Consider the following 26489-nt stretch of genomic DNA (forward strand, 5'->3'; position numbering starts at 1 on the left):
GAAAAAATTAAAGAAAGGTCTTTGAGCACAATGAGCTGTCATTGTGTTAATTTTATACATCAAAAGTACTGCGTGAAGGACCAGAGTCAAGAAGCACTACAAGATTTTTCTGCTTCTTCTGGATGGGGTCTGATTAGCAAAACATGCATGTGTGACTGCACAAGGGGATCGGACCGCAGGAACAATGGGAGACGCATCATAACTCCAAGGTGGGGCGGCTTAGACACATGGCTGACCAGGGGAGATAAAGGGTCTAAATCAGAGGTAGAATGATAGGCTGTCATCCTCTTATCAGCCAAGTGCTCTTATCTGTTTTCCCATTCCCCAGCAGATGATTCCAGTGTGAATCAATTAAGAGCCGGCTTGAACCCAGGAGGGGTGGGGCTCCGGGTATTGCCAGGTTAATTGATGGGAAATGAACGAAGCACAGTGATTGGCTGGCAACCAATGTAGTGTGTACTTTGCCTCTTGAAAATGGATGGATGGTTGGATAGTGGATGGATGGAGAGGTCGGTTGACAGACTGGATTGGTGACACATCCATTTTGGAGATGGTCACGGCATCATTTAACATTTGAATTTGAAGTCTCAAAACATGATCTCATGTTGCTGACTGTAATATTTCAAGCCCCTCTTCAAATTGGCCCACCCCCCAAAAAAAAAAAAAAAAGCTGGAGAAGTTGAGCTCCAGTGTCTCCGACTGGACCTTAATGGCCTCCAATAAAAAGTGGCGCCTCTTGCTCAGTGGCACACTTCGCCTGTTGACCGAGCCCACGAAGCCAAGAGTGCGGCGCAGACTGTGGGAAAGCCCCACTCGGGCTCTCCTCACACATCTACTCGTCAATGGGGATGACCTCCCAGCCACAAAAGACCTTTTCATCTACTCTCACAAACAGTGGCTAACAGCACTGTGCGGGTGTGCGCGTGCGCGTGTGTGCATGCATTCATGTGAGACAGAAAGAGAAAGAAGACAGGCCAATTGTGCCTCTATTCAAAGTGCTAAATGATCTTTTTAATAAGATGTTGCTTTTTTTTTTTTTTTAGCAGCTACCACTTGTTGTTGACTCCCTGAAAATACAAAATGCCTTTTTCTGATTGGCTCTCCCAAACAGGAAAATGATATGGATGCAATGACACACCATAGAACATGTTCAAGATGTTTATAGTACCCTGATTGCTCGAGATATTGTTCAATCACTTCCGTGATGACACCCATAACTCAAACATTTGCATCTCAATCATCTTTGAAATTAATGGAAATTCCATTAATCACAAATTCATCACAAAAAATGTATTCCATCATATTTTACTACAGTGAAATAATGAAACGCAATTAAACAATCCTTGCTGCATTTTTTCCTTCAGTTCGATGGGCATTGTGCTGCTCATTGTGATGTGCGTCCCTTGGCCACCTGGGGGCAGTACAATATCCATTCTATCCATTTTTTTTGCCGCTTATCCTCACAAGGGTCGTGGGGAGTGCTGGAGCCTTTCCCAGCTGTCAACGCGCAAGAGGCCCTGAACTGGTTGCCAGTCAATCGCAGGACACATAGAAACAGACAGCCACACTCACAATCACACCAAGGGGCAATTTAGAGTGTCCATTTAATGTTGCATGTTTTTGGAATGTGGGAGGAAGAAAAGGAAGGAGTAAACCCACGCGGGCACGGGGAGAAAATGCAAACTCCACAGAGGCAGGGATTGAACCCAGGACCTCGGAACTGTGAGGCCAACGCTTTACCAGCTGATCCACCCAGTACAATATCTTTGTGAGGATAAGTGGCTCAGATAATGAATGAATAAATGAATATGTGTTTTGTGTCGTCGCTCGGTGTGTGGGAGGGCCCCACGTTTCATTGGAGAAAACAAATTGCCCAAAACACAACAATACAAGGTACATTCCAATGCATTTTCAATTTTACCCCACCCCTCACCTCACCATTTTAAAAAACTTGATGCTCTGAAAAATCCAAATGTGCTTTTCGTTTAGTGCTCATACTGAGAAGAAGAAAAAAAAAATTACTGGACAAATGCACTTAAGTCCAGTCATGAAGTACTTGCACTTTGTTGCATCGCTGTCATTCGCTGATACTGTTTAAGTATCAGAGAATGACATTTACCATTCACTGTTTACTCATGGTGTACATCTGAATGCAGTTCTGGAAATGAACAGCGGTGTTCATTTGTGGCCTCAGTACGATGATGTACATTTTGGGCAGGAAATAGCCACCCAGGACAGCCAGAACGCTGAAGAGTATGGCAAAGACGTGCGCGGCCATTGTGAAGGGGCCTCTGCTGACGAGGTAGATGGTGAAAAAGCTGATCCAGGAAACTAGGTAGACCATGAGGCTGAAGGTGACACACTTGGCCTCGTTGTAATTGGCTGGTAGGTCTTTGCCCATGTAGCTGAAGGAGAAGCAGGCCACGCTGAGGAGCGACACATATGCTAGCTCTACGCCTGCCCCATACGACAGGGTGCTGCTGCACTCCAGGACCACGCTGTCTTGGTAGAAGTCCACATCCTGGGATGGCTCAGGTGGGTTAACGGCTACACGCGTCACAGAAATGAGCAAAGCGATGGCGGACACGATGAAAATGGTCACCTCGGGCCCTTGATTTTTGGCCCACTTGTCGTAGGCTCGTGGCAGCTTGGAGGCCAGTTTAAAAATGCAGACCACCTGCACGGAGCGCACGGTGATGCAGGCCAGACACACGCTGAAGCTGAACATGAACAGAGGCTGCTCAAGCATGCAGGACACGTGAGACGGGGGGCCGAAATGGCACAGGGAGCTCAAGGCGGCGGCGGTTAGGGCGGCCAGCATCAGCAGGCAGGTGCGTCCACCGGCCGACTTGGCCACCGGCGTGCGGAGGTGGAGCAGGAGAACGGCAGCCGAGCCGGAGGTCAGAAGGAGGCAGCAGGCCAGGAAGAAGAGCAGCGCCATGGCGAGGGGGGCGTCCCAAGCCAAAAGAAGAACAGTGCGGTCAAAACACCTCTCGCTGCTTGCTGGAGCCCACTGCTCGCTGGGACAGGGCTGGCATTGAATGGGTTCTGGGAACAACGTTCAGATTCAACACCACGAAGGATTCCTGTCATTACAAATAAACAAACCCACACCTTCTCTGAAGACCACATTGTAGTTACGGCTTCCCTCAGAGGGACATTATGACTGCGAAATCATAAAAATCTTCAGCCGCCTCATCATATTTACACATGAAATTTATGAACGAGTTTTGGAATCACAAATCAAGGGGAATGGGTTTTTCAACCATTGTTCATGTTTGGTAACACAAAAATGTTGATATCCAAATGTGATCATTTATGACATATGTCAATAGGAAATTTTGGTACAGATTTTCATAAGAATCGTGGAAGTTGAAAGAGATGGTTTGCCTTCGCGAGCCACATAAAATCATGCATCTGGCCCTCAGGCCTTGAGTTTGACACCTGTGTTTTACGTCATCCGCATCTGTTCTGATCTGGTCTAATGGCCAAACAGTCGAGAGCCTGCTTACCTTTGAAACATTCTCCCACCACATTCAAGTCACTGGTAAACAGCCATTGTCATGTTAACCGGTTTCATTAGGACTACGGTACTTTTATTGTGTATTTATTTGTTTTATCTATCAAGCCATCCGTCTTCTATACAATGAATCTCTTAACTGAACCTATCCCAGGTGATCTCAGGCGAGAGGCAGGGTACACCCTGGACGGGTTGCCAGCAAATTGCAGGGCACATACTGTATAGACAAACTGTTCACGCTGCAATTTACACGTGTTCTCCCCGTGCCTGCGTGGGTTTTCTCCAGGCACACCGGTTTCCTCTCACATTCCAAAAACACACAACATTCATTGGACACTCTAGTTCGCCCCTACATGTGATTCTAAGTGTGACTGTTGTTTGCCTCTATGCGCCCTGCGATTGGCTGGCAACCAGTCTTGTCTGATGACAGCTGGGATTGGCTCCAGCATTCCCGTGACCCTCGTGAGGATAGGCGGCTCAGAAAAGTGATATCCTTCCATCCATTTGTTATATTACTTCCTGTTATGGGTGACAATTTTGATGGTTAATATTTTTTTAAATTATGAAACTACTTTACAAAAAAAAAAAATCCGTCCTGATCTCCGAATTACTTGACAATCTGTCCGTTTTAAAAATCAAATATGACCCCTAAGCAAGATGGTACGGTACTTTACTGTATTAGTGTTCACTACCATCTGCTGGTTGATTCAAGAAATACAACTCGTGAGTCTTATTTTATTACTTTAGTGCTGCGGTAGGCACTTATTTAAAAAAAAAAAAAACATGTGAATTTTCTTTGGAGGCATGGTGTGGAAACTGGTCAGAGCGATGGATTCACAGTTGTGAGGACCGGAGTTCAAATCCCAGCCCCGCCTGTGTGGAGTTTGCACATTCTTCAAGTGCCTACGTGGGCTTTCTCCGGGATGCCGCTTTCCTCCCACATCCCAAAAACATGCATTCGTTGGAGACTCAAAATTTCCCTTACGTGTGATTGTGAGTGCAACTGTTGTCTGTCTCCGTGTGCCCTGTGATTGGCTGGCAATCAAGTCAGGGCGTACCCCGCCACCTGCCCGAAGATAGCTGGGATAGTGACAATAAGCAGCTCAGGAAACGGATGGTAGATGGATTTGCTTTCATGCCTCAGTGGTTATCTGTGACTGATGGGTGATCAATCCAAAAGTGTACCCCACCCCTCACCTGAAATCAGGTGAGAGAAAGAGGCCAACTTCACCCTATTGTGTAGGAAATGGACAAGAGATGCGTACCGCTTAGGTTGAGGAAGGTGGCAGCAGGACAGGCCTGGCAGTCGAAGCAGCAGGCGTGTTGTCCTCTCATCAATTTCCTGTGGCCTTTTGGGCAGGGGGGAGAACAGATGGACGTGGGAACCTGCAGAAACAGGAGACAGAAAGTTTGTTTTAACACACCTGGTATGTCTTTTCTTTTTGCCTACTGTTTGTTATTTTAGTTTAAAATTCCCAACTGAAAAAAACTTGTTTTTAATAATTCATTCACTGCCATTAATGGCGAATGGTCTTGTTCATGCTGTAGCACTGATCACCTCCTCGCCTGCACACCCGCTTTCCATCAGAACTCATCAGAGCTTGCATTTAAGCTTGGCAGTCCCACCATTCCAGCGGCAGAGGATTCTCACACCTCTGTGGTTCATTGGCCGACTCTGAGTATTGGTTGTTTTTTTTAAAAAAAGTTCATTTAATGAGCTGTGCTTATACTTATTCTTGTGCCTTCGGGTCTCCTGCAACGCTACCTGCCTCAACCAAACTGCCGAGCTCACTTTTCAGGCTTCCTGCAGGGAACACCCTCACACCTCTGGATTCTCAATCTCACACAACTCACAATAAAACCGCTTGCCACGGCTTCTTCTTTTGACCCTGTGAGGAATTACTCATATACATTAATGTCCCCAAGAGAATTAGTTATTGAATTCCGAGGTAGCTAGTCACATCTTTTCAGAGATTTTTCTTTTTCTTTAAGAGTACCCACCACTCCACAGTTTATTCCTCATAAGGTACAATTCCAAATCTTACTGATCTGGTCGTCATCCCCGCGGTGTGCCACTCAATGGCCTCATCATCAAGTGTGAGGTGAGGGGGATCTGGGCTGAAGGAGCCCACCACTCGGTGGGACCACTCCGTCCCCCTCCAAATCCATGTCACTATGTCATATCCGGTGGGAGGGTCTCCGTTCACATCAAAGTACACAGAGGTGTTTTCCAGAGAAAATCTCGTGTCCTTGAGCATGGGCAAGAGCTGAGAGCAAAGAGGGAGTGTTAATGGCTGTGTACACAATCACTCCCTATCCACTATGTAATCCACCAGTCTGTAAAGATATTTTAGATAGATTGCTATTTTGTACAGTTTATGTACATTATTTATGGAGATGCTGAGAGGTTGTCGCTTGGAGTGAACAGGTTGGATAGGATTAGAAAGAGCTCATTAGAGGTACAGCCAAAGTTGAATGTTTTGGAGACAAGGTGAGAGAGAGCAGACTTAGATGGTTTGGACATGTTCAGAGACGAGAGAGTGAGTATATTGGTAGAAGGGTGCTGAGGATGGAGCTGCCAGGCAAAAGAGCGAGAGGAAAACCAAAGAGAAGATTGATGGGTGTTGTGAGGGAGGACATGAGGACAGTGGGTGTCAGAGAGAAAAAGATGCAGGAGATAGGCTTAGATGGAAAAAGATGACAAGCTGAAAGGAAAAGAAGAAGATTTATGGAGCAATTTATTTATTCAGTCAACCATTGTGCCCTCAACCTATCCCACAATGCATCTCGAAGTAGTTAACAACCAATGTCACTAAAACCAAACGACATGAGGGGAAAAAAAACACTATGTAGTGATTGGGGGTCGAAAAATAATTGAATTATTCTGAATACAGCCTTTTAACTTGGGCAAAAAAAACAGAGCTGACCTGCCAAGGGTGCAGTCTCCTTTTTTGGCAACGTCTGGAATCACATTGAAGAGCCTGGTGCAGAGCATAAGCCACGGCATACACTGCCTTGTATACGTTGAAGGAGGAGGTAACGTCATACTTCTCCAACGTGAAGTTATGCCTGGCTAGGCTGAACACGTCGGTGCTGTGCAGACACACGCGGCTGTTGGCGCTCGAAACCGCCTGAGCTTTGCCGTGACGGAGCGAAGCCTCCACGATGTTCCTCTCAAAATCCACAAAGCCACTTATGGCTGCGTTCTTGATGGACACACCAATTACAGTGCCTACTGTGTGGATCCCGGGGATCCCGGATATGAGCGTGGCCGTTGACCAGTCTTCTGTGCCAATCCACACCTTTCCTGTGAGTTTGCCCTGGACAACAAACGGGAAGAAGCCACTGAGTTTGGACTTACTGGAAAAGAGCACAATGGTATTGACCCTGGCTCTCATGATGCCCTCGACCATGCTCCTCATCATGCCGGCTGTCTCGCTGCCGTAGGCCGGGATGACTCCCCGGTAAGCCACGCAGATGTTGTGATCCGGGGCCTGCTGGGACAGGCTCTCCATGCCATCCAAGCCGTAGTCGTTGTCGCTGCCCAACAGAGCGATCCAGGTCCATTTGAAATAGATCAGCAGCTGGATTATGGCCTCCACCTGATTTTTGTCACTGGGAATTGTGCGGAAAAAGGATGGGTAGTGGACCTTGTTGCTCAGCTTTTGGTTTGATGCTTCATAAGAGATCTGTGGGAAAGAGAATGGATTACATACTACTCACAAAAAGTTGGGAACCCTGAAATTTAACCTGAAAGGCCAGTATCTTTTACTTATTGTTAGTAAAACAACTACATCCATCCAACCATTTTTCTATTGTACTCATTTGAAACAACTCATTGAGCTTGTGCTGATCCCAAGTGACATCAGGCAAGACGTGTAATTGGCTGCCAGTCATATACAGTTGTGCCTTGAAATAGGAGTGACCTGGGCACTTCGGTTCCCTCCCACATCCCAAAAACATGCATTCATTGAAGACCCTAAATTGCCCCTAGGTGTGATTGTGTGACTGTTGTCTGTCTTTATGTGCCCTGCGATTGGCTGGCAACCAGTTCAGGATGTACCCTGGCTCCTGCCCGATGACAGCTGGGATTGGCTCCAGCACTCGCGCGACCCTTGTGGGGATAAGCGTCTAAGAAAATGTGTGTATGTATGTAGAATTTTAATTATTGGTTATATTATTATTAATCCTCCTTTGCATCCTTACTTGTGGGAGGACCATCCTCACAACATCAGTTATGATAATACATGGTACCTTACCTGTGGAATGAGGTAGGCCCCGAGTAGACCGGCAGGAGTAAAGGTTTTGCTGCTGCTGTCGGGCCCGATCACAGCCACAGTCATGTTGTTAACGGGTTGTTCTGTGTTTGGAGCCTGGTCATGGTAATGATCGGCCAGTATGTCCAGTGTGGCCAACACACTGGCCGGAACCGAGCAAATGTCGTACAGCTGGTATCCCAGAGACACACCGGGCAGGAGAAGGTGTGCACCAGACTTGTTGTTGATTTCATCTATAGCAAATCGCATGGCTTGCATCATGTGGAAGCCATGCTTGTTGTGTCGACCTCTATAAGATAAATACGATGGAATTTTAAAAATAAAAAAAGATGCATGACATTTTCGAAGTTTGCCTTAATAATAGTTAGCAGTTCTGCCTCACAGTTCTGTGTGGAGTTTAAATGCCCAATGCCTGCGTGGGTTTTGGCCGGGCATGTCAGTTTTAACCCTAATCCCCCAAAGCATGCATGGCAGGACATAACACCCAAGCAGTTATGTAATATGTTGCTGTTGGGGTTCAAATAAACTCACTCATTGCATGGACCCAGAGCAGGCAAACCAGCACTTGGCCCATTGGCGTTATGGAGAGGAAAGAGTCCAGCGATGGAGAAGTCCCCCTGCAGATGTAGTCCTTCCCCCTGGGAGTTGTAGTCCAGTTCTCCGTCAGTCACCTGCAGCACCAGACAACATAAGAAGAAACAAAGAGTTGTCGCACACATGTCAGCACATGTCAAACGCAAACAAGACTGATATGGAAGCATCGCTCTACTTATGAAATGCACGCTATGGAGGGAGGTTTTCCATGTGTGGATTTAAGGCTGTGGGATGAGAGGATCACTTTTGCATCTTTCTCGAGGTGAGTAGTGTTCATTTGCATGTCTAATTTGTTTGTGTAATGCGTACTTCCCATGTTGCATAAATGTTATTCATCATCTCAGTTGTTTAGTGTTTTTGAAAATGGGACATTTAGTGATTTCAAGAACACAGGCTGCATTTCATGAAGGGTCAACGTTTTCTGGTTATGCTTTGCGTGTATGAACTATCGAGAATGAAAATGATTGTTTGAGTGTGTAATTTGCATTGCGGCCAATATTTGAAGCTCATTTTTTCAGATGTGTCTGTTGAATTGACAAAACAATTTGACTCTCTCCTGCATCCAAGCCACAATTATTATGTTTTGACAGCATTACTGTGTATTTAGTCCACCACAGCATCAAGAATGCAAACAAAAAATTTGAATGAACATATTTGCAAAAGCAAGCTGTTACGGAATTGTATTCAACATATCATAAAGTATTATGTTATGTTAGAACAGTAGGATCAAACACAAATCTCAAAGTTATTTTTTCAAATGGTTAATTACAATCACTAAATAAAAACAGCATTTACAAGGCAAAAGACACATTCACACACACTGATTAATACAACACAACTCAAGAAAATATATTAAATAAATACTTAGTAAACAAATAATTTTTAGAATTTTGGAAAGAGAATTGTAAAAATGAAACGTGAAAACCTATGATGCACTTACTAAGTAATACATACTGGTTCAGAACAAAGTTGCTAGGATAAAAATATTTTCCATTGTTAGATTTTATATGCTGAATTTATATGCCCTGCAATTGTCTGGCAACCAGTTCAGGGTGTACCCTGGACATTATCCATCCATGCATTTTCTGAGCCGCTTATACTCACAAGGCTCGCAGGAGTGCTGTCACCGGGCAAGAGGCAAGGTACACCTTAGTTGCCAGCCAATCGCAGGGCACATGGAGACAGAGAACAGTTGCACTCACAATCACAACTCGGGGCCATTTAGAGCCTATAATGAATGCATGTTTTTGGGATGCGAGAGGAAACCGGAGTGCCCGGAAAAAAACCCACGCAGGCACGGAGAGAACGTGCAAACTCCACACAGATAAGGCCGGGATTCAAACCCTGGTCCTTAGAACTGTGAAGCCAACACTCTACAGCCACCGTTCTGCCATCATAAGAGTCAGTGATGGTAAAAAAAAGTATATGATGATGATTCACAATTATAATAATTTTTGTTAATTTTGACGATTTGCTTGCTCTCATTTTAATCATCAAAATGAGACACTCAGATGGCTCTGGCCAACGCTGCCATTGAAAACCCACAAATGGCCTGCTTTAAACATAACATCTAAGAACACTAACATCGTGGAATTTTCCTACCAAAGAAGGTTTCGGTAACAAGTTTCACAATGATTTCAGTGATGTATGGGCAGAAAATCTTGGTATTTTGTTTAAAACATAAAGTGGCATAAAATTCATAGTCCTTATCCGATTTTTACAAACTAGAGCTCGTTTTAGTCCCGTGGCAGTCCTCTAGCTAATGATCTACATCGTCTATTTTGAGATAAAGGTATTTTGAACAATTTACAAACATTGGTAATGGAAAAAAAACGTACAAATAACGATCTAAAAGGAGACGTTCGGCTCATGGTGACGTCAGTACTTCGCGACGCACATGTTGAGGTGAAAGTGCGAGCTGCCATTTTTGGATCATTCTTCCTGATTAGTTGAGCTAAAAGGAGACTCCCCACGAGTCGCTCCACCTGGACGGTTACCTTTTTATTAACCCCGCAGTCGTGGCTAGCAGGTATTCTCCTCAAATATTACAGAAGTTATGTCGGTTAAACACGGGCTAAAGCGTGGGCTAACTCGTAGGAAGCGGGTGGCTACTTAACTTAGCTGCAGCTGGCTAAGCGTTAGCTGGTGCTGTAAACAAACACTTGAGCAAACTGCTGCTCGCAAGCCAGCTCAGAAGCTGCACGGTTTTTTTTTTTTTTTATTTCCAAACAACAAATCCGTTGGTTAGTGGTATTGAATGTTATAACGGTGTTTTGCTTGAATAGGTAGCGGAAGACTTCATTTTTGTATTATTATTTTTTTAACATTTTGCGTGTACTTGCTTGAAGTGCAACTTTAGTTTTAGTGACAGTGGAGGTTTCCTCCAACTAACCGGGACCTCCGTCGGTTTAGAGCGGGGTCGTGGTGCACCCAAGGAGACTCGTAGCAGCACACGGACATGTCGTCGTTCTCCGAGGCGGCCCTGGAGAAGAAGCTGTCGGAGCTGAGTAGCTCGCAGCAGAGCGTGCAGACTCTGTCCCTGTGGATCATCCACCACCGCAAACATTCGGGTCTCATCGTCAAAGTTTGGCACAGGGAGCTGAAGAAAGGTGAGGCTCTGGTGCACTCTTTCCCCCCCCCCCACTTTTTTTTTTATTTTTTTGCCTGGATGTTGATCCAGAGTATGAGCAGTCAAGTTATTTGTGTCACCGTGAAGTGCCTTCGCTGTCCTCATCAGAATCAATCAGTCGTTATGCTAATCATGAAAATACAGTAGACTGATGCTTATAAATGGATTAAAATTATTATACATTGCCAAATATTTGCACACCTACCAGGATGACAAGGTTTTCTTTTAAATGTCTTGGCTTAATTTTATAAAATTTTTGTTGATTGTATGTGATTCTTGGCATGTTCCACGCACTGCTGTGTTAGCTACAGTGTGGCTAATGATGAGACATTGTATATCCACCCATTTTCCACACCACTTATCCTCACTAAGGTCATGGGTGTGCTGCTGCCAAGTTCAGCTAACGCTGGGTGAGAGGCCTTGGCAGCCAATCGCATTGCACATACAGTCCCCTCCAAAAATATTGCAATAGCAAGGTAAAAAGTGTGTGGCTTTAAACAAAAAGCCTTCTGACCTGAATTGTTCAACACCTCTAGATGTAAATACCATGAAATAAAAGCTGGAATTTTGAACTTTTGTCTCATTCATCTTTTGATCTGAAACCTACAAAGGAATTCACCTTGCTGTTCCAATACTTTTGGATGGGACTGGATTTCCACCCTGTCAGCAAGCTCACATAATTTGTTGTTTTTGTGTACATTATGATTGCATTTATTAAAAATATTGAACAGAATGCATTTCTTCATGTAGAACAGTTACTCAGTTCAAGAAGTGAAGTTCAATGGAAAATCTCAACTTTTTGTGTGAAATGGTGATGTCCCAAAGGTACATAATGGGGATACTGACTGATTTACCGTAATGATCCACTTCAGAAATAACATACACAAGAATAGCTAAAAATTGCCCTCAAAACTACACTGCTGCTAACAATTAAAAAAAAAAAAAAAAAAAAGATATTGAAAGTCTGTTGGCAGAGACCATTTTGATCAAATGGATTGGATAGACTTATGTTGTGGTTGGAGGTGATGTCTGACAGTCGATACCTGACTATATTTAAATTGATGCACACCATTATTTTGTAGGTGGAGTTGGTATTGAGTAATCGTCCACAAATTTGGTTCAGTTTTCATGGATTCACCAATTTGTGTTTTTGTGCTCATTTTGAAATGCACCAAGATGCCCTATCAAAATAGGAAAGGGGTACAATAATTTCTGCATGAGAATACAAGACGTTTCAGTGACGAGAGACAAGCTTTGAATGATTGGAGGAGCTGAATTTTGTATAGATTGTTAGCAAATCTAAAGGTGATACATGTACATTCATACCCATCCATTTTCTTAACCGCTTATCCTCACTACAGTCGCAAGTGTGCTAGTGCCTATCTCAGCAGATTCTGGACGAGACGGGAAGTAGACCCTGACCTGATCGCCAGCCAATCGCGGTGCACATGTAATTGATCAACCAACCCTTTAGACTCACATTAACACCTGTGGACAATTTAGAATCTAAAGCAGGTGCCTCAAACTCCATTTACTTTGGGGCTGCTGGAGGCAGCGTCCGCCTGAGGCTGGGCTGCAGTGTCGGCGCACATGCACTCGCGCCCAGTTTCACATGGTTAATTTGAAAAGAATATTCAATATCCCCAAACATTTAAAAAAAAAAAAAAAAAAAAAGTTAAACACATTAAGGTAAACCAGGAGGCAGCAAAGTGGTGCTACTGGTTAGACCGTTGACCTCACAGTTCTGAGGTCTGGGATTCAAATCCCAGCCCTGCCTATAAGGAGTTTGCATCTTCTCCCCGTGCCTGCATGGGTTTTCTCCTGTTATTCCGGTTTCCTCACACATCCCCAAAAACATGCCATCACTCACATTTGAAAAATGTACGGGTGTGGTCAATCATGCCCGCAGATATAAAGTTGCGGGTCTGTGATCTGTTTGTGATTATGTGTACCCCTTTAAGAGCGGATGGGTCGGTGTCAGGTAAACTAGGAAGTAGAAGTAGGCTGAGGAGCAGCTCGTTCTGTGAAAAAAAGATGTCAGGCTGTGGTTCACTGAGAGGGCTCAGTTTAGAGGGAACACTGGTCAAGACTACACAAAATAAGCGACGTCTTCAATATCTATGTATTTCTACTCAAAACAAATTTTACACACGTTCGTGCTCAACTGTGCAGATTTGCGAGTGCACTGTTGCGCAGGCGCGTATGTGCCCGTCAAGTCACACTGACTGAACATGCATTAATTAGGGACTCCAAATTGCCCCTCTGTGTGATTTTGAGTGCGACTGTTGTCTGTCTCTATGTGCCCTTTGATTGGCTGGCAACCAGTTTAGAGTGTACCCCACCTCTTGCCCAACCCTGGTGAGGATAAGCGGCTCGGAATATGAATGAGTGAAGAAAAATAATGATGCTTGTGTCAACAAGTTTTGTACAAAACTACTAGTAAAACGCTACATGACAATGGTACGATTTTCACTCAGAAAAATATTTCTCTGCTTGCATGTGGCTGAGAGTCATATAGTCCACCATGATTGGTTGGCTTTGTACACAACACTGTAAAAGTGCCATTCATGTAAAACTCGAGGTTCCACACTAACATTAAACTGTCATATTAAAGTGGGGGCCACAAAATATTATCTCATGGACCGCCAGTTTGAGACCCCTGGTCTAAGGGCAACCTACCAGGCATGGTTTTTTTTCGAATGTGGGAGGAAACCAAAGTACCTCGAGGGTGGGGGGACACGCTGGCACAAGGATAGCATGGAATCTCTACACAGAGGAGGTGGGATTTGAGTTCATCTTGTTCAATACATTTTTGGCATTCCATTTTATAAATATATTTTTATTTTTACTTTACTTTTATGTATGCACTGATACAGAAGATCTTATTGTACAATGGTGTAAGTAAGTAAGTAAGTAAGTATCTTTCGGCTTGTCCCTTTCGGGGTTGCCACAGCGTGTCATCTCAGATGAACGCACATATATATGTTTGGCACAATTTTTACGCCGGATGCCCTTCCTGACGCAACCCTTCTCAGGGAGTGGAGGCCCCAGTGGGATACGAACCCACAACCCCTGGTTTACCAAACCAGTGCTCTTACCGCTGAGCTACAGGGCCTCTTATTGTACAATGGTGTAATCACAATAAATGTCATTCATTCATAAAGCCCTTACAGTGTTGTCATAATTCAATCTAATTTGTTGTCTTACAGCTAAAACCAATAGGAAGCTGACGTTCCTCTATCTGGCCAACGATGTCATCCAAAACAGCAAGAAGAAAGGACCTGAATTCACCAAAGACTTTGAGACAGTCCTCATTGATGCCTGCTCTCATGTTGCAAGGTACCCGGGGGGATAAATGCATTTTTCACAATCTTAGTTTAGGGAATAATGTGGTTGATAATTTTTCCGCGTAATTGTGAAGCCCCAGAACTATTAAGACAGCAAGAGTTTGATGACATTTGTGTTTTTAAATGTTTAAAATGCTTTATAGAGTTTTCACAAAAATATCACCAAGCTCTGGGACATACTTTCCTAGGCTGTTATTGCAGCCGCCTTCACTTATTGCTTGTTTGTGGGTTTTGCTACCTTTAGTTTTGTCTGCAGAAAGTTTCTCAAAAACATTTTACCTACATGAAAGCCTCAAGTCCGATTTAAAATGGCATCCTTTAGTCTGCTGTTCAGAGCAAGGTTGTTATACTAAACGGGTGAAATAACTAAAACTAAAAAACAACTTGAACATTTTACATTTGCAAAACTAATTATAGCAAAAATGTACTTCCTTTCTGTCTTTGTCGATTAATTTCATACATGAGCTTTCGGCATTGATTTCAAATGAATTTATTTCTGATGAATAAATGGCTACAGGGCGGAACGGTGGCACAGCTGTAGAGCATTGGCCTCACAGTTCTGAGAACTGGGGTTCAAATCCTGGCCCTGCGTTTGTGGAGTTTGCATGTTCTCCCCATGCCTTTGTGAGTTTTCCCCGGACACGCCGGTTTCCTCCCACATCACAAAATTATCCATTAATTGGAGACTCTAAATTGCCCTTAGGTTTGATTGTGAATGCGACTGTTGTCTGTCTCTATGTGCCCTGCGATGGTTCTGGGTGTACCCTGGTTGGCAGCTGTGATTGACTCCATCACTCCCGTGACCTTCATGAGGATAGACGACTCAGAAAATGGATGGATAGAGCTACATGAGGGTTACGAACACTCCTCTGGGAATTGTCACTTACTGTGTGTCGCCTTGAAGCAATGTCATTGGACAGTAGCGTCGTATTGACTAGACCAAGCGCAGGTTTGCCACAAACTTAACTTTGATGTCTAAACTATTTTTGTGCCTAAATGTTAGTAATGGAAATGGCTAAGACGGGTACTGACTAGCTACACACGGAGAAACGGACAACTGCAGAGAGTTTCTAAAGTTCCCTGCCACAAAAGGCAGACGTGAAAGCAGACGAGTTTCTCTCACTGACACAGCAGGTGATTAAACTACTCCAACGACGACATTTTCATATGGCGAACAGCAGGAAAACTCGAAAAGCTTTGCCACAATAGTCATAGACTCAACAAGAAAACATACAGTTCAGTTGCTTCAAGCTGTTGCTCCAAATTGAAGCTCACTTAAACCCCAAGTGTCATCCCTATAAACATTCTAAAACAGATATTGGAATGAAAAATACATGTAACATTATTCACTGCAGTGTCTATACGAAAAAATAAATGTGAGCAGAGAGCACGTCATCCATGCGCAAAGTTGCAGAAGTCTCATTCTACGATATCCAAGTGGTTGCCATATTGGCTGCATCCTCCGTCCGTGACGTCACCCAGACATTCGCCATTGAAAACACACGGTGCACCCTAACTATGGGAGACAAACGCACTTTCTGACACGGAAGCTCTTTTCGAAAAGGACAACACCATACAACGGAGTGAAGTTACCGGGGCAATATTACACGATTGTTTCGAGCCCTCAGGGCAATATCACACTATTGTTTCGAGCCACATTCAGATGATATACGATCACGGCCAAACCGCATCCCTGTCCGATCCACTTCTGCGGCGGCGATGAGCCATCGCGAATGAGCTGGCCAGTGTGGCTTATGACAGAGCCGAGCCGTCCTGCTTTAGGGGGATGTTCACAGGCGCTCAAGTACTGAGCAACACAGTCGAGCCGGGGCGCTTTATGCGCGCACCCAGCTGCGTGAGGCATTCTCGGGTGGGTTCTTCAGAGATGCCCCCATCCCCAAAGCCCGACGCGCAGCCTTCGCAGAAGCAGTGACCGCCGAACGCGGCGCCTCAGCCGGTGTGGCTGATTTTCGGCGCCGTGGTGGCATATAATGGAGCCGAGCCGTGATGCTTTTAGGGGGATGTTCAAAGCTGCCGCAGTACTTGTTGAACACCGTCGAGCCGGGGTGCATTACTGGCTACCTGTTATTTGGAACCCACGAAGCTCTCGTCCTCTGTACCTGTGCAATCCATTTTTCACAACGAACTGGGTCTCTTGCAAACTTATGAAGACTAAATCCATTCTCCCGAATGTTCAAGCGATGTCCAGCAATGCAATGTGCCGCCATTTTGGCTAACACGAAGGAACAACGAGCTACCTTCCCGGAGGTAAACCTAATGCAAACAAACGAGTCCACTTGTGGGCGACGCTGTCCTTTACGTCACTTCATGCTTCTCGAAAATAAATCCCTCGAGAGGATTTTCATGGCGTGAGTTACAAAAAGCTGTATACGTCAAAATCATGTTTTGTGGTGGGAAAAAAAACGCATGGGCCCACATTGGCTGACGTTTTTTCATTAATAACATACTAAAAATCATCCCATTTCATGACAGGAGCCCTTTAACCCATTCATGGGCAGGGTGGCAATTTTTTGCCTTATTGAGATAAAAGTTTCCTAACAGGCCACAATGAAGTAAATTACACTTCTTTTTTGTTTAACGCATAAAACAAAGGGCAAAAAAGATGTACCCGCTCGCGGGCAGTGTGCCAAAACTGGGAAGGGTATGTCATCAGATCTGTGAAGTGGTACATACTAGAGATATGTTTATTAATTAATTCTTATTCTAGAACGACACTTATGCATTAATAATACCGATGGATTAGCACTTTGAAGACAAACTTGGTTGCTTACTGACCTTTCTCCCTTTCTTTTCTCTTGGAAAACGCTCCATGTGTACTTGAGGCAGCCATGTTGGGTCAGGAAGGATAGGGAAATAACTCTGTGCTAACTTTGACCGATGAGTTATCCTCTCCTGATACCAAATTATGGCTTCAGATTAAAACACTTAAATATTTTGATATACCGACGCATAGAATCATGATGTCCCAAAAATGTGACGCTGCCCACGAAGGGGTTTTGAATACAGACACAAATAAAAAAATGATTTAAACACTGTATATTTAAACCAAAAATTTCAACTAAACCATATAATTTTATTTCATGAATGTCACTATCTTAATGCAGCCATGTACTTTAATGTGAAAATGAGAAACAGGCTTGTAAAGTCTGTACATCAACTTAATTGTAGATATTTTGTGAATTTCATTGTTTTCATCTCTTTTGAAGTGTATTTGGCTGTCATTCATATGGAACATCGATAAATCTAGAATGTCTTCAAGCCATAATTTGACACCTCACATTACTTGCGCATTAAGCGCATGCTTGTTCTTCCACTAAAGTCCGTTGTCCTTTTGCAGTGAAGTTGATGAGAGTTGCAAAAAGCACATGGAGAGACTCCTGAACATCTGGAAGGAGCGCAACCTTTACAGAAGCGACTTCATTCAGCAGCTCACCCTGGCCATCGAAGATTCCAACAGCCCCCAGCCTACAGGTTGTCAAATAAATCCCTCTGTTTCAAGTGAATTTTTTCATAAGACTGAAACACAATCACAGATTTGGTGCTGTTTTCGATTTTGTGGTTCACAATTTGCACATATAACTTTTCCCCTGCCGGTTTTGGATCAGTTGCAACTAGGGTTATGTTTAATGAAATGGTAAGCACATGCTATAATGCAGTTTTACAAATGTTGGTTTCTTCCCTGAAGTAACCATTAACAATAACTATGAACTCTTCTGTGGTCTTGACAGTAGAAGATAAGAAACCAGTGAAACGAACCTACCAGAAGATCCAGCAAGATGAAGAGGAGGATGAGGACGACGACTACAGGAGCATTAGCTCTCCTCGCAACACGGACGCCTCCGCTAATCAACTGGTAACTTGGCAACTTTTCTCTCTGTCAGAACTAGGGGTGAGTTTCTGTGGAGTACTTTTGGGTGGGCTGTGCCCATGAGCTAATTTTGGAAAGTAACCTGAAATTTAATTGAGCTTTTTAGACCTTGAAAAATGCAGCCCTATGGGGGCACAAACCAGTGCAATCTGTAGGCCGGTCCCAAGCCCGGATAAATGCAGAGGGTTGCGTCAGGAAGGGCATCCGGCGTAAAAACTGTGCCAAACAAATATGAGCGTTCATCTAAAGAATCCCATACCGAATCGGTCGTGGCCCGGGTTAACAACGCCCGCCCCCGGCACTGCTAACCTGCAGGGCGTCGGTGGAAATTCAGCTACTGTGGGTCGAAGACAAAGAAGAGGAGGAAACCGGATCCAGCGTCAGAAGAAAAAGAGGAATGCACAGAGCCTACAACTGAGTGTAGGGACTTTGAATGTTGGGACTATGACAGGAAAAGCTCAGGAGTTGGTTGACATGATGATTAGGAGAAAGGTTGATATTCTGTGCATCCAAGAGAGCAGGTGGAAAGGTAGTAAGGCTAGAAGTTTGGGAGCAGGGTTTAAATTATTCTACCACGGAGTAGATGGGAAGAGAAATGGAGTAGGGGTTATTTTAAAGGAAGAGCTGGCTAAGAATGTCTTGGAGGTGAAAAGAGTATCAGATCGAGTGATGAGACTAAAATTTGAAATTGAGGGTGTTATGTATAATGTGGTTAGCGGCTATGCACCACAGGTAGGATGTGACCTAGAGTTGAAAGAGAAATTCTGGAAGGAACTAGATGAAGTAGTTCTGAGCATCCCAGACAGCGAGAGAGTTGTGATTGGTGCAGATTGTAATGGACATATTGGTAAAGGAAACAGGGGCGATGAAGAAGTGATGGGTAAGTACGGCATCCAGGAAAGGAACTTTGAAGGGCAGATGGTGGTGGACTTTGCAAAAAGGATGGAGATGGCTGTAGTGAACACTTATTTCCAGAAGAGGGAGGAACATATAGTGACCTACAAGAGCGGAGGTAGAACCACGCAGGTAGGTTATATTTTGTGCAGACGATGTAATCTGAAGGAGGTTACTGACTGTAAAGTAGTGGTAGGGGAGAGTGTAGCTCGACAGCATAGGATGGTAGTATGTAGGATGATTCTGGTAGTGGGTAGGAAGATTAAGAAGACCAAGGTAGAGCAGAGAACCAGGTGGTGGAAGCTGAGAAAGGAAGAATGTTGTGCGGCCTTCCGGAAAGAGGTGAGACAGGCTCTCGATGGACAACCGAAGCTCCCGGAAGACTGGACGACGACAGCCAAGGTGATCAGAGAGACAGGCAGGAGAGTACTTGGTGTGTCATCTGGTAGGAAAGGGGAGAAGGAGACTTGGTGGTGGAACCCCATAATACAGGGAGTCATACAAGGAAAGAGATTAGCGAAGAAAAAGTGGGATACTGAGAGGACTGAGGAGAGGCGAAAGGAATACATCGAGATGCGACGTAGGGCAAAGGTAGAGGTGGCAAAGGCTAAACAAGAGGCATATGAAGACATGTACACCAGGTTGGACACTAAAGAAGGAGAAAAGGATCTCTACAGGTTGGCCAGACAGAGGGATAGAGATGGGAAGGATGTGCAGAAGGTTAGGGTGATTAAGGATAGAGATGGAAATGTGTTGACTGGTGCCGGTAGTGTGCTAAATAGATGGAAAGAATACTTTGAGAAGTTGATGAATGACGAAAATGAGAGAGAAGGAAGAGTTGAAGAGGCAAGAGTGAAGGACCAGGAAGTGGAAATGATTACTAAGGGGGAAGTCAGAAAGGCATTACAAAGGATGAAAAATGGGAAGGCAGTTGGTCCTGATGACATACCGGTAGAGGTATGGAAGCAATTTGGAGAGATGGCTGTGGAGTTTTTGACCAACTTATTCAACAGAATACTAGCGGGCGAAAAGATGCCTGAAGAATGGAGGAAAAGTGTTCTAGTTCCCATTTTTAAGAACAAAGGGGATGTTCAGAGCTGTGGGAACTATAGAGGAATAAAGTTGATGAGCCACACAATGAAGTTATGGGAAAGAGTAGTGGAGGCTAGACTCAGGACAGAAGTAAGTATCTGCGAGCAACAGTATGGTTTCATGCCTAGAAAGAGTACCACAGATGCATTATTTGCCTTGAGGATGCTCGTGGAAAAGTACAGAGAAGGTCAGAAGGAGCTACATTGTGTCTTTGTGGATCTAGAGAAAGCCTATGACAGAGTACCAAGAGAGGAACTGTGGTACTGCATGCGTAAGTCTGGTGTGGCAGAGAAGTATGTTAAAATAGTACAGGACATGTATGATGGCAGCAGAACAATGGTGAGGTGTGCCTTAGGTGTGACAGAGGAATTTAAGGTGGAGGTGGGACTGCATCAGGGATCAGCTCTGAGCCCCTTCCTGTTTGCAGTGGTAATGGATAGGCTGACAGATGAGGTTAGACTGGAATCCCCTTGGACCATGATGTTCGCAGATGATATTGTCATATGCAGTGAAAGCAGGGAGCATGCAGAGGAACAATTGGAAAGATGGAGACATGCACTGGAAAGTAGAGGAATGAAGATTAGCCGAAGTAAAACAGAATATATGTGCGTGAATGAGAAAAGTAGAGGGGGAAGAGTGAGGCTACAGGGAGAAGAGATAGCGAGGGTGGACGACTTCAAATACTTGGGGTCAACAATACAGAGCAATGGAGAGTGTGGTCAGGAAGTGAAGAAACGGGTCCAAGCAGGTTGGAACAGCTGGCGAAAGGTGTCTGGTGTGTTATATGACAGAAGAGTGTCTGCTAGGATGAAGGGCAAAGTTTACAAAACAGTGGTGAGGCCGGCCATGATGTACGGATTAGAGACGGTGGCACTGAAGAAACAACAGGAAGCTGAACTGGAGGTGGCAGAAATGAAGATGTTGAGGTTCTCGCTCGGAGTGACCAGGTTGGATAGGATTAGAAATGAGCTCATTCGAGGGACAGCCAAAGCTGGATGTTTTGGAGACAAGATTCGAGAGAGCAGACTTCGATGGTTTGGACATGTTCAGAGGCAAGAGAGTGAGTATATTGGTAGAAGGATGCTGAGGATGGAGCTCCCAGGCAAAAGAGCGAGAGGAAGACCAAAGAGAAGGTTTATGGATGTGGTGAGGGAAGACAAGAGGGCAGTTGGGGTTAGAGAGGAAGATGCAGGAGATAGGCTAAGATGGCAAAAGATGACACGCTGTGGCAACCCCTAACGGGACAAGCCGAAAGGAAAAGAAGAAGAAGAAGAGACCTTGAAAAAGACCATTTGGTGAATGACCGAAAATAGCACAATTCTCACCACTAATAGATACAGCAATAAAAATAGTAGTAATTGTTATTATTATTATTATTATTAATATTGTTAAATTACATTTATTATCATTTTTTCTTATAATATCTATCTCTTCAATGCATTATAAAACTTGTTTAATGATCAAAAAGAACATACCCTTTTTTACAGTATGAGTGAAATCTGAATATTTCATCTCAGGAACAGAACACTGGAAACATTTTGGTTTGTCTCGAGCTCTATTAAAGCCTAAATAAGTTGAACAAGTTCACCTTTTGATTTGAGGAACAGACACTGTTGGAAATGTAGTTTATACATATATAATAACCATACAAAAAAGAAACAAAGACACACTAATTATCATTCATTTGTATGCATTTATTGCCATTAATATACACAATTGCTGAGAATCGCATGCATGTACTGTATTTGTCCTACATGTGTAAAAATGCTGGGGTATGGGTGGATCTTGAGACGCTAATGTCCATTGATTGGTGAATGCTCAAGATCTCCTCTTTCTGCATTGCAACATTCCCAAAACTTTACCAGAACACAATGACACACAGCACATAAATTCCAGTCTGCATCAATTTCAATGAAAACCTCAGAGATTAACTCCATAAATAGTATTAAGCAGGCGTAAGGGTTCCAAATTAGCCGTCAATGCATGCATTTTTTTCCCCCAAGTAAAATGTTAACAATAACACTGTTAGATTGTACTGTAGTGTTTGTGTACTTGGCACAGGCTGTACAGTATTAGTGACTGTCCATGCCAGTGTACAGTGTGTGTTGCAGTGTGCTACACTGTGTTAGCTGTGGCTAATCAATAAAGGGCTGAAATGTTTTTCGGCTTCTGTGGCTCTCCTTTGTCACATGCAAAAGCATTACAAAAAGGACCCATACTATTTAAAAAAAAAAAATGATTGTTTACAAATGCCAATGAAGGATCAAGTACAATATAGCAGGATACACTATACCTACTTTTGGCCCACCCTGTAGCGGCACCCGTCCTCCTAAATCTCAAGAGGTGGACACAATTTTGAAAAGACAAAAACTAAAGCAGAAATACATATAATGGTCATGATTAAAACAAATATAACATTTACTACATGTTTGTGCCCTCTCCTGTGTTTGTTGCTATCTTTTTTTCATGTAATGTAACAAATCTTTAGACAGAGGAGCTGGTGAAAGCGTTGCAGGACTTGGAGAATGCCGCATCAGGCGACGCTGCTGTACGACAGAAAATCGCCTCATTGCCGCAGGAAGTCCAAGATGTTTCACTACTTGAAAAAATAACCGGTAAGATGAATAGTTTTTCCTTCACTGTCAATTGCATTAAAATGAACCCGTTTATCACTGGCAACAATCCGCAATATAGTGAGCATATGTTTTTTTTAAAAATCATTTTGTAAAATTATTTTTCGATTTTCACATCCTAAATGGGATTTTTAACACAAAGCAAATTGCAAGCAAAAAATGTCGCAAAAAAACAAGTGTATAGTACATGAATCTCTGTGCTTTGAATAGCCTTAGATGGCAGAGAAGATATGGCATTCCATAGTCATTTGTCCATTTACCTAGATCCACGATCTCAATCATTTTAGTAGTTTGTAGGCTACATTGACCCCAACTTGACCACTTTTTTTTTTCTCTCTTTCTCGTCTTTTCTTCTCTCTCATCCTTGTCATCCCCAAGTCCAAGCACTTCCGGTTCTATGGTTCTTGTGTGAAAATAAAAGCTTTAGTTTGAAAATAAGAGCCTATACTATGTATAAATGAACTAAAAGTTGCCCTAGAGGCAAAACAGTGACTGCACACTGGATTGGACCATCTGGTTCAAAAGGACACTAAGTATTCTCTTCAAGACAACATAATCAAGAGACAATCTATGCCGAAAATCATTGAAATCATGTGAAACTCCCTAAATGTTTGTTTTATATACAATTTCTATATACACTTTTACTGCTTTTAACAAAATATTTTAATAGTATACAATATGCAGGATGTAAAAAGCTGTATAAAAAATCTCTATGAACTACAGATTTTCGCAACAGATGGGTAAATGCTTGAATCACAAAAATGAAATGCACGCCCTCCCATATTCTTGCTGGCCCATGTAGATAAGGAGGCAGCAGACAAGCTTTCGAAGACAGTGGACGAAGCGTGTTTACTGCTGGCAGAGTACAACGGCCGCCTGGCCGCAGAGCTGGAGGACCGCAGGCAGCTGGCACGCATGCTGACCGACTACATTGGCAGCCAGAAGGAGGCGCTGGTGGAGAGGGAGAAGAAGCTGGAGGCAAGGAAAACATCTATACCACTGTTTCCCAACTTTTCTGGAGTCATGGAACAAACTTTGCATCAGAAAATCTCACAGCACACCACCAAACAAAACTGTCATAAAAAGTATACTGATATAATGAACACGAATAACGTTGCCCACAAATTGTGTAAAATATGGACCCGTTTAGTTGAACACAAACCTGTTGCTTTGCTTTATGAATGACAACAAGTTGATATATGGGCTAATTTTACCTCCTGTCATCCAGTGGAAGAACATTTAAATGTTCTCCCTGCCATTTTATGTCACCACATATACTTCACCCTTTCAAGATATTCAAGCCATCTCACAGACATGGCAAAGATACAGATTAGGCTGCATGATTACCGCACAGGTGTGCCTGAGGCTACTCTAAAATGTACACTTTTACTCTATGAGGAGAGTGGTTGGGGTCAAAAACAGTATCTGCTGTGTACAAGATTTTGTCATTGAAAAACTGAGCTTTGGCATCACTTTCCAAAACGTGATGTCTGTAAGTGTGGAATTCTGAGCTTTTCGTCTTTCCTTCTGAAATATGCGGCATTGTCTCGTGCAGTAGCCACCCTGATTTAATTTCATGCTCGACGTACAAGAGGTACGGCTGACTTAAAGAACACGTGTGTGCAGGAATACAAGCAGAAGCTGGCCAGGGTGACCCAGGTGAGGAAAGAGCTCAAGTCCCACATCCAGAGTCTGCCTGACCTCTCCCTACTTCCCAACGTGACCGGCGGTCTAGCCCCTCTTCCCTCGGCCGGTGACCTCTTTTCCACCGACTGAGTGATGGAGCTCTGACCAGTTACCACCTCATGTCCTCCCACACCCACCTACCAACGCCCACCCTCAGCATAACCATAGCAGGCTGTGTTGCTGGCAAGGGACTGTTAAGGTTAACACGTACCAGCAGGACAAGTGAGGGACTGGTTTGTGGGATCGAGGTCGGGACAATAACATTGGGTTTTGCAAAATCGCAGCTCTCTGCAGAGAGAACAGAGACTCAGTAAGCCTGGATTTTCTCGCTTAGTGTTCACGCCACCAGCTTGGGGTTAGTTCTTTACTGTTTGTTTTTATTATTTTTTTATTTGTTAATGACATAACATGTAAGTGAATAAAGAGGAAAGGGGTAGTAGACCGTTGTTACGGTTGTCAAGTTGTGTTCAAGCTGCCGTTTCTATTACCTGAATTCCGTACAATGATCTGGCCTTATTAGAGTTTGTGACTGCACTGTGATGAAAATGTACCATTGATTAGTTGCATTTAGGAGGGTTTTTTTTTTTTTTTTTTTTTGGGGTATTGTTTTAGAGAGTTCATTTGAAGGTTACAGAGACAGTGTTGTTGTGGGAGGTGAAATCAGACAGATATGATGAAGTACCCAATAAGCATTTTCCAGATTTTTTTTTTCCCATCTCATTACTAGGGGAAGTTTGTGAGGAGTCTTTAGTATGGTCCACCATTGCTTCATTTTATTGCCTGCAATATTTGGCAATTCAGTCACAAAGATATGTAAAGGGAGTTTGACCTCCAAAATAAGAAAAATATTAATTATCCCATTAAGTAGTCCTTGAGTTTTTCCTAAAGTCACAACTAATACAATTGATGGGAATAAACTCATAATGCAGTTTATAAATGATGAATGATTGACCAGAGCAAATTCTCACCCCATGGTTAAGAATAGAAGTAATCCTATAAATACAACTATTGTCCCAGTCCCGCTTGTTTGTCCAAATGTCACACAACAGCCCCAGTGGATTGGGTGTGTTGTGTTGCCATTTAAATTCAATGAATGTGAAGTTTATTTTATGCAGCTCAAGTTAATTTTTACCTGTCTGCAAAACAAATTACTGATGTGAAAAAGACAGGAAAATATGCAGCGGTCACAATGTTTGCTAAACCAAAGGGTGGGCGTGTGTATCTTTATTTTATTTTTTTTAATGGAGTCAATGCTGGACCTCCTGAGCTCAGTCTTGACCTCAATTATCAACTAAAAAGAGTTTTTATGAAAAGGTTCAAATGTCACTGAAGCCACTGGAAGGTAGGAAGTGCTTGAGAAAGAACACTATTTGTCACTGTAGTTACATCTATTCTTGCCCTCACTGTGCAGTCTGCATTTTTCCCTGCATAACCACCTTGTACAAGCTGGAGTCTACCAATAGGGTAGTTTTATTTCTGTAATTAAAGTGATTCAGTGGCTGCCAATAAACTGGAACCATTTGAACAAATATGGCTTCAAGCTGATTACAAAAACAGGTTGAAAAGAATGCATTACCAGTTAATGCATGTACCAGTATTTTTTTTAACCTAACAACTACAAAATGCAGACATTACTTTTCATTTTATGTACCAAATAGTACAGAATACACTAGTCTGAAATTGTATTACAATTCAGCTCATGGGAACTTCATTAATTGCACATTAACAGCAAACACATTTGTAAACTGTAATGGAGAGGCAGGTTTTTATATTGTGAATATGTAAGTTGGTTTTTTTTTTTTGGTGCCGAAAATGTGTGCGCACATATTTGGGAAACAGATGTGACAAAAACTTTTTTTTAATCTGTTTATAATACTAAATATCTTATATTTATATAATATACTAATTAATTTTTTACAATATTGTAT

General features: G+C 43.3%; 2 protein-coding genes across 8 annotated transcripts; one reads left to right on the plus strand and one right to left on the minus strand.

Annotated features, from left to right (window-relative positions):
- On the minus strand, nt 1-11433 carry LOC133509008 (taste receptor type 1 member 1). Of its 6 annotated transcripts, none has more exons than XM_061835646.1 (8): nt 10230-10323; nt 8329-8468; nt 7780-8086; nt 6907-7209; nt 6448-6840; nt 5566-5787; nt 4786-4906; nt 1-3048 (listed from the first exon to the last, which is right to left on the minus strand). In XM_061835646.1, exons 1-8 carry the CDS (start codon nt 10314-10316, stop codon nt 2123-2125), a joined length of 2499 nt encoding a protein of 832 aa, XP_061691630.1. In that variant the 5' UTR covers nt 10317-10323; the 3' UTR covers nt 1-2122. The 6 variants fall into 6 exon arrangements, with proteins under 6 accessions (XP_061691630.1, XP_061691653.1, XP_061691638.1 ...); XM_061835669.1 differs by adding an exon at nt 9496-9539 and having other exon boundaries at nt 6448-7209; nt 10230-10258; XM_061835654.1 differs by lacking the exon at nt 10230-10323 and adding exons at nt 9496-9511; nt 9594-10218 and having other exon boundaries at nt 6448-7209.
- rprd1b (regulation of nuclear pre-mRNA domain containing 1B) lies at nt 10280-26089 on the plus strand. 2 transcript variants are annotated; one of them, XM_061835680.1, is made up of 8 exons: nt 10280-10420; nt 10804-11000; nt 14230-14359; nt 17726-17859; nt 18117-18241; nt 22731-22857; nt 23678-23853; nt 24502-26088. In XM_061835680.1, exons 2-8 carry the CDS (start codon nt 10850-10852, stop codon nt 24649-24651), a joined length of 993 nt encoding a protein of 330 aa, XP_061691664.1. In that variant the 5' UTR covers nt 10280-10420; nt 10804-10849; the 3' UTR covers nt 24652-26088. The 2 variants fall into 2 exon arrangements, with proteins under 2 accessions (XP_061691664.1, XP_061691671.1); XM_061835687.1 differs by lacking the exon at nt 10280-10420 and having other exon boundaries at nt 10427-11000; nt 18120-18241; nt 24502-26089.
- The last annotated feature ends 400 nt before the right edge of the window (nt 26090-26489 follow it).

This window comes from Syngnathoides biaculeatus, chromosome 2 (genome assembly GCF_019802595.1).
Source record: "Syngnathoides biaculeatus isolate LvHL_M chromosome 2, ASM1980259v1, whole genome shotgun sequence".
Classification (NCBI taxonomy): domain Eukaryota; kingdom Metazoa; phylum Chordata; class Actinopteri; order Syngnathiformes; family Syngnathidae; genus Syngnathoides; species Syngnathoides biaculeatus.

Excerpts from the sequence above, each read along its gene's own strand:
- LOC133509008 (XM_061835631.1), bottom strand. The coding sequence starts at position 10,316 with ATGGCAGCTCGCACTTTCACCTCAACATGTGCGTCGCGAAGTACTGAC. Across the intron at positions 7,210-7,779 it reads GGGCCTACCTCATTCCACAG|ATCTCTTATGAAGCATCAAA; the intron begins GTAAGGTACCAT and ends TCTTTCCCACAG. Across the intron at positions 3,049-4,785 it reads CACCTTCCTCAACCTAAGCG|AACCCATTCAATGCCAGCCC; the intron begins GTACGCATCTCT and ends CGTTGTTCCCAG.
- rprd1b (XM_061835680.1), top strand. The coding sequence starts at position 10,850 with ATGTCGTCGTTCTCCGAGGCGGCCCTGGAGAAGAAGCTGTCGGAGCTG. Across the intron at positions 14,360-17,725 it reads GCCTGCTCTCATGTTGCAAG|TGAAGTTGATGAGAGTTGCA; the intron begins GTACCCGGGGGG and ends GTCCTTTTGCAG. Across the intron at positions 22,858-23,677 it reads ACTACTTGAAAAAATAACCG|ATAAGGAGGCAGCAGACAAG; the intron begins GTAAGATGAATA and ends TGGCCCATGTAG.